This window comes from Phalaenopsis equestris, unplaced genomic scaffold, assembly GCF_001263595.1.
Source record: "Phalaenopsis equestris unplaced genomic scaffold, ASM126359v1 Scaffold000349, whole genome shotgun sequence".
Classification (NCBI taxonomy): Eukaryota; Viridiplantae; Streptophyta; class Magnoliopsida; order Asparagales; family Orchidaceae; genus Phalaenopsis; species Phalaenopsis equestris.
The window spans coordinates 219463-232329 of record NW_018164791.1 but is presented as its reverse complement, the minus strand read 5'-3'; the positions used below and the strand labels follow the sequence as shown (position 1 = coordinate 232329).

At 34.3% G+C, this 12867-nt stretch overlaps 1 protein-coding gene across 1 annotated transcript in view; it reads left to right on the top strand.

Annotated features, from left to right (window-relative positions):
• LOC110026073 (translin) overlaps positions 1–12867 on the top strand; it is a 45620-nt gene that overhangs the window by 16334 nt on the left and 16419 nt on the right. The window contains exon 5 of the mRNA XM_020726855.1: positions 8604–8629. Within this exon, the coding sequence (XP_020582514.1) occupies positions 8604–8629 (26 nt within the window). The remainder of the gene's footprint in view (positions 1–8603; positions 8630–12867) is intronic.

The window sequence follows — 12867 nt, the reverse complement described above, 5'->3', positions numbered from 1 at the left end:
ATAGCAGTGGTGTAGGGTGTGATGTGTAATACTTATTGTGTAGTGTCTATTGGGATCGTGGCATTTATTGTGTAGTATCTAGACTTATCAGTTAAAGATACGTAGTTTCTGTTCTTTTCACAAGTGTAGTACCTGTGGTATCTGTTCTTTTGTAACTATCAACTCCCAAACCTTTTAAAGAAGGGTCAGAGCTACCGACGACTTAAGGGAATGAAAGGGCATCTCACTAATTAAATATTGATTTTTTATAATTTCAGCTATAAAAAAAGCTGATCAATAGTTCTTTGCGTCATTGCCTGTTACCCCGCACCTCGAACTTATAAACCACCTTAATGTTTCATATGCCTCTTTTGATTGAGAGTTCATTATTCAAATGATGAAATCGAAAGTATAAATTCCCAACATGAACTTTCACGATTTCCAAATCCAAATTAGGTGAATAAAGAAAACTTGCTATAGCATCTCTCCAATAGCTAAAAGAACTAGCTGTAGCTCTCCCAACAAAATATCAAAAGGGACATTACATTGTAGTCAATCCAACTCAAATGATCAGGCATTTCAATTTTCTTAAAATATCAAACAAATGGATGTACCATCCAAATCTTTTTCACAACTAGGAAAGATGGCTAGTAGAGGGCAACATAGAAGCAAATCCTCAGCACAACACAAGAATCCACCCACCAACCAATCCGGATTCAACAGCATAAGAAACAACCAAACTAACACAATAGAGCCCTCACATAACAGGTTTCGGGTAGAGCAACAGGGAAATGATCAAATAAAGTTAGAGGATCCCTCATATAACAGATTTCGGGTAGACCAGCGAAGAAACCATCAAGCCAACGTAGCAGGAAGTCTAAATGGGTGTTTTCGGGTAAGACAGCAGAGGGAAACAACTAAATGAACATGAAGGAACCCTCCTTGATATGCCATAGAATTTAATCCTGATAAATTAATAGTAAATCGAGCAATTAAAAAATATTTATCCAATAATTGACAACAAGCTCATCCGTAAACTCTTTGAAGCTTAAATCGAATCCAAATAACACGAAATTTCACTTTATACACAATTTCTATAATTCTCTAAATAATATAATTTTAATTTCACCATTATGAGTAATCATTTTCAGATTTCAACGACTAAGATTAATTCCACGTTTAAACCAAAGAGTTATACCATTGTAATGAAGTAGGAACAATTCTGGACAAAAACAAATTCTTTTTAAATCCATTGATTAAAACAAGATACGAAATCTAAGTATAATTCAAAACCCATTTAAGCAAAGTAAAAGGGCACATTCCTCCAGGATTTCAATCTATGCATTTCTCGGAAATCCAACTTTAACATGATGGCAAAGATCACTAGGTCAAATTGCTACTAATGAATGAGAATAGATTTACATGCATACCACTCAATTTTAAGGCAGCAAGGAAAACCGAACCCAACAAGGGGCTAAACACAAGCTACCACTTGATATCTTTCATGAATGAAGGAGAGCCAAAGGGTATAATCGAATCCAACGGGTGGCCAAAACCAAACCATCATCAAATAAAACCGATCTCAGCAAGGGGGCAAAACCCAAGCCACCATTAAACAAAATCGAGCCCAACAAGGGGCAAAACCCAAGGCACCATTAAACAAAATCGAGCCCAGCACGAACCTAAAAAAAAAACCGAGCAATCAAAAGAGCCAAAACTAAACCGGAAAAAAAACGAAACCGAGCCACCAAAGGTGGGGCAAAACTGAGCCATCAGAGAACAGAACCGAGCCCAGCAAGGGGCGAAAATTGGGCCATTACTCGAGATACGAAAGTAGATATCCAAAACACCAAGTAACTCCAATGTATATTCAAATAGGAGCAATAATAGCAAAACCGAGATACTAAAGCAACTTTCAAAACCAGAAAATGATTTCTAATCATGTATCCGAACAAAGTGCATCAAGAAGAGCAGGAATTAAGCGCCTGAACTAATTATTCAAAACTAGAAATAATCTCCAACATATGTTCGAACAAGGGGCAGCAAGAAGAGCAAGGACTAAGCCCCAAAACTAATTATTCAAAACCATAAATAATCTCCAACATATGTTCGAACAAGGGGCAACAAGAAGAGCAGGAACTAAGCCCCAAACAGTTATTCAAAACCAAAAAAAAAATTCTCTAACATATGTTCGAACAAGGGGGCAACAAAAAAAGATCAAAGGAAGAAAATTCTTGCTATTAAAACTTCTTGTGATTAGTAGCAAATTTCGGGACAGAAAATCTTGAGCAAAAAAAAAAAAAAATCAAAGCAATTTCAGAAAATTCTTAAGAAGGCATCCAATGAAGTATAATCCACATAACTAAACCAATGTCTCCCTAACTTTAAGCATGGTGGAAATCTAACTATTTCAAGGGTTCCGCATTAAAGAAGATAGTTCAAAAACTATCTAGAAATACAAGCTCATATATCCACCGCCTTTAAGCAATCTAGAAATTAACTCAGAATCCCAAACTGATTTAAATTGAATTCCATAGTGTGAAAGAAGAAAATCTTCCAATCATAAGGAATATTCCACAATTACACAATAGAAGATAGTGAAATTATGAAATTCTTACCTCCACACGTTTACTGAAGTAAGAACTTTAAAGATTGAAGAAAGAAGAAGGTCGTGAGACAGGATTTCAGAAAGAAACTAGTTCCTCCAATGTTCGCCTCCAAAACTTTCCACAAACTCGTAATACTCGAAGCCAAGGAAATTTCAGAAAACGTAGAAGTTTAGAGGTAATAGAAAATCCAAATCGAAGAATAAATCAACCATCCTTTTAAATCTTACCCACAAGGGGGTATTTATAGCCATCAAGAGGGCAGGGGGCTCACGGCAAGAAAAACACCCCAAACTCAAGAACGAGAGGGCTACCAAAATCCTTGTGCGGGAAAAGCCGTTACAAGAAAGTGACCGACAGAGCGACCTACGGCGGAAGTCGGTTAAGGCCGACGAAAAGAGATGACCAGGGAACCGGAAGGAAACTTCGAGATTCGGTCAAGAGAAGAGGGGAGAAAGGGTTCGACTACGGCAAGAACGATTCCGAGAGGAGGGGAGGAACGTGTATGAGGGAGCTTAGATTTAGGATTTTAAAACCCTTTTATTTAAAAAAAGATTATTATTATTTTTTTATTAAAAGAAAATATCAAATTTTGTGCAAGCGCGGCACCCTAATAAAATGAATGTCCTTTCTAGCTAAAATCAACGTCCGTTTAGTCATCCGGGGTCACCCGGACAAGTCCGTCGAACATCGTACCAATTTAATTTTAATTCGCGTGTGTTGTGCCAAAAAAAGTTATTTTGGTCCAATCGGAGCCGTCGGATCCGTTTAACGAGCGAATTGATGACCGGTCTTCGCCTAAACGACAACCATAGACAAACATATTGCTCTCGGCAGAAAGTCAAACGTCGAACGCCGTGGTGTCCACCTATGTCTTTCAAATTTCTATAGGAGCTCAATTTGAGCTTCAATATGTCGGTTTTTCAATTGACTTAATCGAAGGTTGAAGATTTGAACCCGTTCAAATGAAACTTCAAAGAGTGAAGAAATGACTCGAATTTATAAATATTGTAGGTTCCGGTCTAGTCCCGGTCTAGTCCTCTATGAGAGTAAAAAGGAAACCCTAAGGCTAGATTTTAGGCTCTGGGAAAAGGGAAAGAAAGAAAGGCCTCAAAATTGAGGTCAACAGAATGAGACATGTTGGAAGCTTCATGGTAAACCAGCAAATTTAAAATCAAAATCTAAACTTGGAAGTCATGTCAACCAAGCCGCTGTTGATGAATTCACGAGTCTTCTACCAACTCAGATGCAATAGTATTCATTAAGGAGCAATAAGAGCACCTGGATAAGTTGTCTCAATCTCCAAAATTATCGCTGGCCCCATCTTGCTCTTTAATACAGAAGTGTAACTCTCTAGTTGTTGAATTGTTATGTGTTAACTCTAAATTTATTCATTCTTGAATAATTGATTCCGATGCAACTGATCATATGATTGGTTGTTCAAAATTATTCTCATTTTACAGACTTTGTGCAAGCAATAAATGGGTCAAAATTCATTAGCCAGAGATAGCAGTGTTCAAAAAATTCTGGAGTAGGTTAAGGCAAACAGTTTGAAGAAGGTCTGTATTAGACAAGATGACTTATTGAAATATAAAGACAGAGTTTATGTTTCAGAGGTTGATAATTTGAGACGGGAAATTCTTAAGGAGGTACATTTATCTAGCTATACTATTCACCCTGAGAGTCATTAAATGTACTGGAATCTTAATGAAACACTTTGGTGCCCGTGATTGAAGAGAAGCATGATAGAATTTGTGTTTAAGTGTCCTACAAGTCAGCTAGTGAAGGCATAACATCAACATTTTGGAGGTTGGTTATAGCCTTTACCGATTCCAGAGTGAAAACGGGAGGAGATTTTTATGGAGTTCGTGATTGGGTTGCTTGGATCGCGTCAAGATTGTGATGCTATTTAGGTAATTGTTGATAAATTAAGCCTGCCCATTTCTTCCCCATTAGACGAACATATCTTGTTGAGTAATTAGTCAAATTATATGCGGATCAAATTGTGAGATTGCATAGAGTGACAAAGTCTATTGTCTCCAAAAGAGATGACGAATTTACTTTTAGATTGTGGAAGAAGATTCAGGAAACCTTCGGTACCAGATTGACTTTCAGTACAATCTTTCACTCTCATTCTGATAGCCCGTTAGAAATGCTTATTCAAATTTTGGAGGATCTACTAAGGTTATATGTTCTTGATTTTGGTGGATGATGGGAATCAAATATACCTTTAGTAGAATTCACTTACAATAACAATTATCAGATTAGTATTGAGATAATTCTATATGAAGTTTTGTATGGTAAAAAAGTGTAAAACACATTTATGTTGGGTTGAAATAGGTGAACGAAAGATCATTGAAGTTGATGTCATTGAAAAGTTTAGTTTGATCAGAGGCAGATTGAAGGTAGTGAATAGTAGACAAATGAAATATTATGATGCTAAGCACATACCAGTGGAGTTTGAAGCTGAAGAATTTGTCTTTATCAAAGTTAGTCTTTGAAGGGTGTGCAAAAATTTGAGAACAACAAGAAAAATGAGCCCCAGACATATTGATTCATATGGGATTGTTGAGAGGATTGAAAACGTGGCAAATAGATTGACTTTACCAGTTCATTTGCAAGGAGTACATAATGTTTTTCACATTTTTTCACTGAGAAAATATATTGCAAATGAGTCTAGTAGGTTGATATCCGATTGAGTTGATATTCATCCTGATTTGACATATTGAGGAGCCTGAATGAATGTTGGATTATGATTTAAAGAAGTTTCGTAATAGAGATGTCCCATTTGTTAATATTTTTTGGAAGCACATATCAAAGGATAGTGCTTTGGGGAAATTTTTGATATGTAAGAAAGATATTAACAACTTTTCATTTGAGGTATGATTTCTTTCATGATTATTTTCAAATTTCGAGGATAAAATTTTTATAAGGAGAGGAGATTGAAATAAATGAAATAAAAAAATAAAAAAAATCGGTTCAACATATAGCCATCAAGTGGTTCGACTATTGGAAGTCGAAGGGGTCTCTTTTCGTTTATAGCCTACGAAGATCGGGTGAGAACAAGAAAGAGAGGAGAGTGGAAGAAATAGAAGGAAGGCATGGTTGTTTCTATCCCTAGCTTGCGGTTTCGTTGAGGAGTTTCAAATCCGACACCAATGCCAAGCTGACGAGAAGCCGTCGTGCCCTAATACGAAAGAAGAAGGGCGAGGGAAACCATGTCAACAACAAAAGTAAAAAAAAAAGAAGAAGAAGAAGAAGAAGCCGAAGGAGGAAGGATTGTGCGACTTTTCCCTACCATGTGACACATACTGTGCTCGATCGACCAGGAGCTGTGAGGGAGGAAATTGGTTTGCCGTTAGGGTTGCGGTCGAGACCCCATGCCTAGCCATGTGAAGGAAGGGAGGAGGCGGTGTTGTGTTGGTGTTAGAGTCAAGCCACACTCGAAGGAAGAGAAGCTCATTCCCTTTCAGAGAAGAAGAAGCTTACGTACTGCGAGAAGAGAGAGCTTGTGCGTGCGTGCGTGTGTGCTCGGACGAAGGATTTAAAAGTAAGTTTAAGATTTTTAATTAAATTAATAATGTGTGTGTGCACACGCGTGTGAATCTGGACTCTAAGTATAGAAACTTCAGCTTGAACGGAGAAAAGTTGGTGAAGTGTGCGAGCTAAGGGAGGAAGGAGATCAAATAGAGAAACTTATAAGGTAAATATCAATAATTATGTTGTTATTAGAATAAATGATAGACTTCTTTAAATTAATGTTATTGAATTTTATTCAACTATGACGTGTGAAAGAAGATTGATAAAACTTTGCATTTATAGGAAGAAGACAAATAATTTTGAAGTGAAAAGATTTTACTTCTTTTAATCATAAAATAATTACATAGTTAAATTACTATCGTTCTTTAAATATTACTGTAGGAAATTTATGAGTTTTAATTAGGGTTGTTGATGTAAAGGTGCAAAGAGTGTTAATTAAAAAATAAGCGGAAAGAGAAAGGCATTCAGGCTTCAGTTAAGTAATTATTTTCTTGCATGCACTAAATTAAGGTGTTATTAAATAAAGAACTGCATTATTACTTCATAGAATGCTTTTATAATCGAAGACACTGTGGTTGATTTATTACTTTTTATTGGCTCTTTTATATATATTGGAAGACTCTGAAAATTAGTGGAAAGTAAATTAAATGTTAATATCGTCCGACCACTGTTCCTGACTTGGTTAATTCTAAGCTATATGGTCGGATCATGACATTCTTAGTCCGCCTAAACTTTTTGAGGGGATTGTGATAGGAAAAAAAAGAAGTTTCACGAAGATTAGGGCTACAAAATATTTTATTTCACCAAACAAAACAACACATCCCGAATACATGAAGGATAAACACCTACAATTCGAGATGTAGGCAATATCTCCCAAACCCAAACCTTAATACCTATAATTCGAGAGGTATTCAATCTCTACAAACTCTAACCTTAAGATGCAAGATAACAATCACAAATAACATTTAGCAATAACATATTAAACTATATTTATGCCCCACAATAATAAGTAACAAAAGATTAAATTGCCCTTTTAGCCTTGTGCCTAGAATATGATTTCAAATTATTTGGCGAGCTCCTTGTGACAAAAAACATCGTAGGTTCCTGTCTAATATTACTCCCCTTCCAATAAGACATATTGTCCTCAAAGTGGCTGGGAGCTACGGTTTTGCGTGAAATTCTATGATTTTTTTATCATTTATTATAGGAAATAGAGTCTCTTTTCTATGGACAAGAACCACCCCTCCATGGCTTAGAAGCGCCTCTCCTATTCATAATTGATCAGACTCACCTCTTCTTCTAATTTTTCCTCCAGCGCATCTATTTTCTTGGCCACCATTACTCTCAGGACTGTTGTAGATTACGAAAGCAGAACTCTTATATGCCGCGATCCTATCATTGGCTTCTTAGGCTCAAATCGGGACTATATCAGTTCAGTCACGTAGTCGGACGGTCTTGCCGATCTGAAGTGTATCATGATCGCATCATTGGCTAAGTAGCGACCGTATCACGATATTTGGTCACAGAGCGCCATGATGGTACGCCACGATCCGATCGTTGGCTCTGATATCGATTTGATAGAAAATAGATGAACTTCCACAGAGATTAAGACAAAAGAAATATTTTATTTCATTAACATCGAACAACACAACTCGAATACATAAAGGATAAACACTTATATTTTGAGAGGAAGGTGATCTATCCCAAATCTTAAATCTAAAATTTAAGACAACAATCATACATAACATAACCCTAAACATATAAGCTCTATTTATGCTCACAATAATAAATAAAAGAATGACTAAATTACCCTTTTAGCCTTGCGTCTAATATAAAGTCTTAAACTTATTTGGGGGGTTCGGGGTCGGTCTATTAGATTGTACGTGATTATGGACATTATTAGACTTCTATGGTAAGAGGTGTTACACATGACAATGAATGCCCATAATGGCATGATTTTATGAATAAACCATCTTGCATGATTTTTACTCAATTTTCTTATGTTTGCCCGAAGTATTTTTAATAAGAAAAAACTGTATAACCAATCAATTTAGACTGGCCATTGAAATTTATCATCTCTGCTGAATTTTTGTTCGATCGTATCACTAAAACTTTCTCATTGAGAGTTGATGTTATGGGAGGATTCATGGCTTCATGAGTGACATTGTGCTATTTTCAATGTACGGTAGCATTGGTTTTGTGGAAAGCCGAAGCCACCTGTTTAGTAGGCTAAGTTCCCCAGATATACAAGTAACCGGTAAAATATTATTTGCTACTGAAACTTTTCCTTTTATAAAAGCACACGATTAGTTGTTCACCTGTAACGTCATAGATAGTTGTTTATTTTTTGGTTCAATTCTCTATTTTAGCGAAAAATGCATTACTGATGTTTATTGTTCTACTTGTTTTGAGAAGTTATTATGTACTTTCTATTATTTACTAATGCAAAGCCATTTCTTCTTGAATTTTCTTCTACAGGCCTGTGCTTTATGTCCAATGAATTGGTAACTCTTCTCCACTCATCACATTAAATTGTGTTTTTTTTTTATTGTACGTTTTATAGTTTGTCAAACAAACCATACTTCATCGTATTCCCCTGCAAGTGCTTTCTTCTGTCTTTGCTCTACTGCCTTTTCTCAGATGGGTTATTGTTTCTGCTTTCGTTGTAGTCTGGAAATATTTTTCATGATTTTCTAATCATCGCCAACTCAAACATGCATATTATTCCCTTACAGTCTACGCTTTGTTAAAATGCATGCACTGCTGAGAAGTGTTCGCATGTTCAATTCTAGCTTGGGGAAATTAGAAGGCAGTTTTGTTACTTCTTTTTCTATGTAGAGTGAGTTTCTGTTAGTTATCTATATTTATGGATTGTTAAAACAGAAATATGAAACATTAATGCATTTGTGTGCCTTTAGATGTTTGCCATTATCATGCATTTATGATAAAATAATTATTGATCCCTTTTTTAAGTCAATCATATTTTCTTATCCTTTTAACTCTAATGCAACGAATTTATTGTTGAATTACAATGGATTAATAATGGTACCTGTGAATGACAAGTTTGGTTCATTTTCCAGGTAATGGAAGGTGTTGTTTATATGAAAGTGGAAGGGATTAGTTTGGTGCAGAATTTTAAAATATATGAGATAAATATATGACCAAACTTCTAGATTGCTTCATTGTGGATGAGAATTGTTTATATTCAATTTAAATTGCAGTACTTTGAACTGAAGATAGATTATACATTTGACTTCAGGACACTTCCTTATTGACTGAAGATAGCTTTAAAAAGTTGCAAATATCTTTTTTAAGTTAGCCACGATGCTCGTCTTAATTGAAATGTATTTTTTATATTGTTAATAATAAAACCTGTTTGTTGCTGAAGCACCAATTAGAAATCTCCAATGACCTGTGATAAATAATTTAAACGTCATTTATTCCCACGCTTTTGCAATTCTACTTTTTCATATTTGTTTGGTTTCATCCTCAACGTCATATTTGTTCAGATGCTAACAAGGAATTTTTCTAAGGGATGTATATATATATGTTCAATATTAGATAAACATTATGTATGGATTTATGTGAAGGTGTTGACTTCTGATTAAGTTTGGGTATAATCCTTGAATGTACATTGCATTAAGTTCCAGTATGGCGATTAATAGAAAGTAATAATGACTTTTTGTTTGTTCTTTAGTGGTTGTGAACATAGGCTGGATAATCTCACTAAACTGCCGTGTCTTTTTTTATTAAATCTTCTTTTGTAGTATTTTTTTGTTTCTTGTTTTGCAATTTTATTATTTTTGTATGGACGGAGGGTAGATTAGATTTTGATGGAGTCTTTCATGCAATCTGTGACTTGGCGGCTCTTTGGGTTTTAAAAGCTTTTATCCATGCTAGGCAATAATCAGGAGTAGTTGATTTTATGTAGGCTCGAAATTATGAGTTCAAAGGAAATTGATGTATGGTTTTTAAGGCTCTCACGTGAGATTATATTGTCGAGTGGAAATAGTTTCATGTTAAAACTGAACAAAAAGTGTCAAGTTCATAATATTCTAGAAGTGATAACTTTTGGTAGGGCTATAAATGAATCAAACCAAGCTGTGCGAGAGCTTGCTTGAGCTTGAGCTCATTTGCAAAATAGAGCTCGAGCATATATAGAATATTTGTGATAGTTTAAGGGTTGTTTTCTTAAAATTATGGTTGTTTGAGTTTGAGATGAGCTTGGTTTCTAGCTGAACTACTTTCATTAAAATTTAAATACTTAAATCCTAACATTTTTATTTGTTATACTTAGCTATTTTACATTTCAATTATACCACAACTTTATTGTTAACGAAATATTTATTAATAACCCACATACATAAAACTTGATAAGTTTATTCGATTTTCATTGTATTTTTTTAAATTGGTCAATTTATTCTAATTTTAATAAAAATAATATTAACCAATTAATATTAAATTAATTTTTCACATAAAACTTATAAATTTTTGTTATATATAAAATCACGCATACAATATCTGCACAAACTAATGTCCCTAATCTTATTTTACCTAATTCGCTTGCCTTGGTTTGAATGACCCCCCTTCCTACCTCTCCATATTGCAAGCAAACCTAGCCTTTTTGTCAACCTGCCTTGACCATGACTCTCATTCCTACCATGAACACCTTCAATGCTTGAGTCTGTTCGATCATTAGTGTCCGCTTGCTTGATCCCCATCCTTTCTTTTGCTCACCCCGTTTCTTCTTCCCCATTTTGTCTCGCTCGCATGGGTCCATCTTCCCCCACGCCCTCTCTTTTTCATCCCTTTTAAACATGGAATTGTTAGCATCGGTTTAGTTGAGCACGTGTTAGACCATTCTAATACTTTTCTTTTAATTTGTGGATGTTACACGAGCCAATTGTTGGTTATCTGAACAAGTATTGTTGATCTTATTAACGAGCAATTTTTTTGTCTTAAAAATGAGATTGTAATATTATTGACTTTGTAAATAAACAAGCATTTTTAACAAACATGAACACTTGGGTTGTGTTTATAAACAAAAATAATCTAATATAAAAAATAATAGGACAACCACATAATGACATTAGATAAATTTATAATCAAGTGTTTAATGCACATATTGTATCAAATTTTAATGATTTTTTTCATAATCTTTGAATGATCTTATTCATGACATAAAGAGATCAAACACTAAGTTGTTCAAGCTTATTCATTTAAAAATCAAATATTTATGAAAGTGTTAATATTTATTCGATTAGTTAATTAATAAATCATAACTGAGATCTAATCGTGCTATGCCATGGGTTTCCTGTCAAGTTAATTGGTTTTTTTTCGCAATTCTACCTTTTAGCGGTTGGATATTCATCAATTAATATATTTGATTTCAATTTGTCCTTGAACAATTGGTACAAGGGAGACTTATATGGTTTGAAGGGAGGAATGAGAGGAATTGCAATTGCAATAGTTACTAATCGAATATGTCCATTCAATGAGTTTCATAACATTCAACTATGTTGTGCTATATCATTTTTATGTCTATGGTATTTTATTTATACATTTGTAACAAATCACCATCAGTTTTACCAATTAAGATGCTTTAATATCAATAATCTTTTTTAAATTGTGTGTATACGTACCTTTGCGTTTTCAGCTAGTACCACAAGTGGGTGAACTCCATCATATTCAATATTACATCATATTCAATATTTATCATTTATATTTTTATATCTTTGAATATATAATATCTTATAAAAGTTATATAAAAACTTATCATATTGAACTACTTGAAGCATTCATATCGATATGATTAATAATATTGAATAGCAAATAAACCAAAATAATATTACCAGTGTATTAATTAAGTTCTATAATTATTCATACAATTGGTTTAGAAGAAACCAAAACTACTGCTATAATTTAGAAGTAAGAGTACTCACAAAAAAATATATATTTGTAATTATTGTACCCCAATTCACCTACAAAATCAAACTCGAACCCTTGTATATATTGCTACAAATAAACCCTATATTAAAATATATATTTAAGAATGTAATATTATTTAATTTCCAAAAAAAGTGATTATTTTATTTACCTAGTCTTTCTTATGCTCATTTAATAAAATATAATAATCCATTTTAATTCTTCTATTTTGCTTAGCAATAATAATGATGCGGGGCCTATGGGGGCCCGCCCGATCCTCAAAGGGAGGAGAGGCTGCCGCTCCTCTCTTCCTTTTTTCTTTCTTTCCTTCCCAACACTTTCCAATTTTAAATCTTTTCCTAAATTTTGAAGTCCTTATTACATTTTATTCTCTTTTTCTATTTTTAATTTTTTCTTATTTTAGGTCCTTTCCAAAATCTGAATTTTGATTACTTTATCTACAATTTCCTAAATCTGATTTCCCTCACTTTATTTCCTTATCAAATCCTGATTTGATTTTTTTTTCTTATTTCAGGTATTTCCCAAAATAAAGTTCTGGCCTCATCATGAATAGAGTATGTTGTGCATAGAGTTAGGAGTTGTTTTGATATTTGAATTTAGGTTTTAGCTTTGGTATTTTCTCTTCATGGGATGTATCTGATGTCGAGGTTGTGCTTCGGCTGTCCCTCTTCCGAGGTGGTGATCGTCTTGGGTCTGGGTGATGCTCCGGCTGTTGTTTAACCCCGACGAGATATTTATCTATCCTTCCACTTTTTCTGTTGTTGTACACCCGCTTCCCAGCTCTACAACAAGCGAT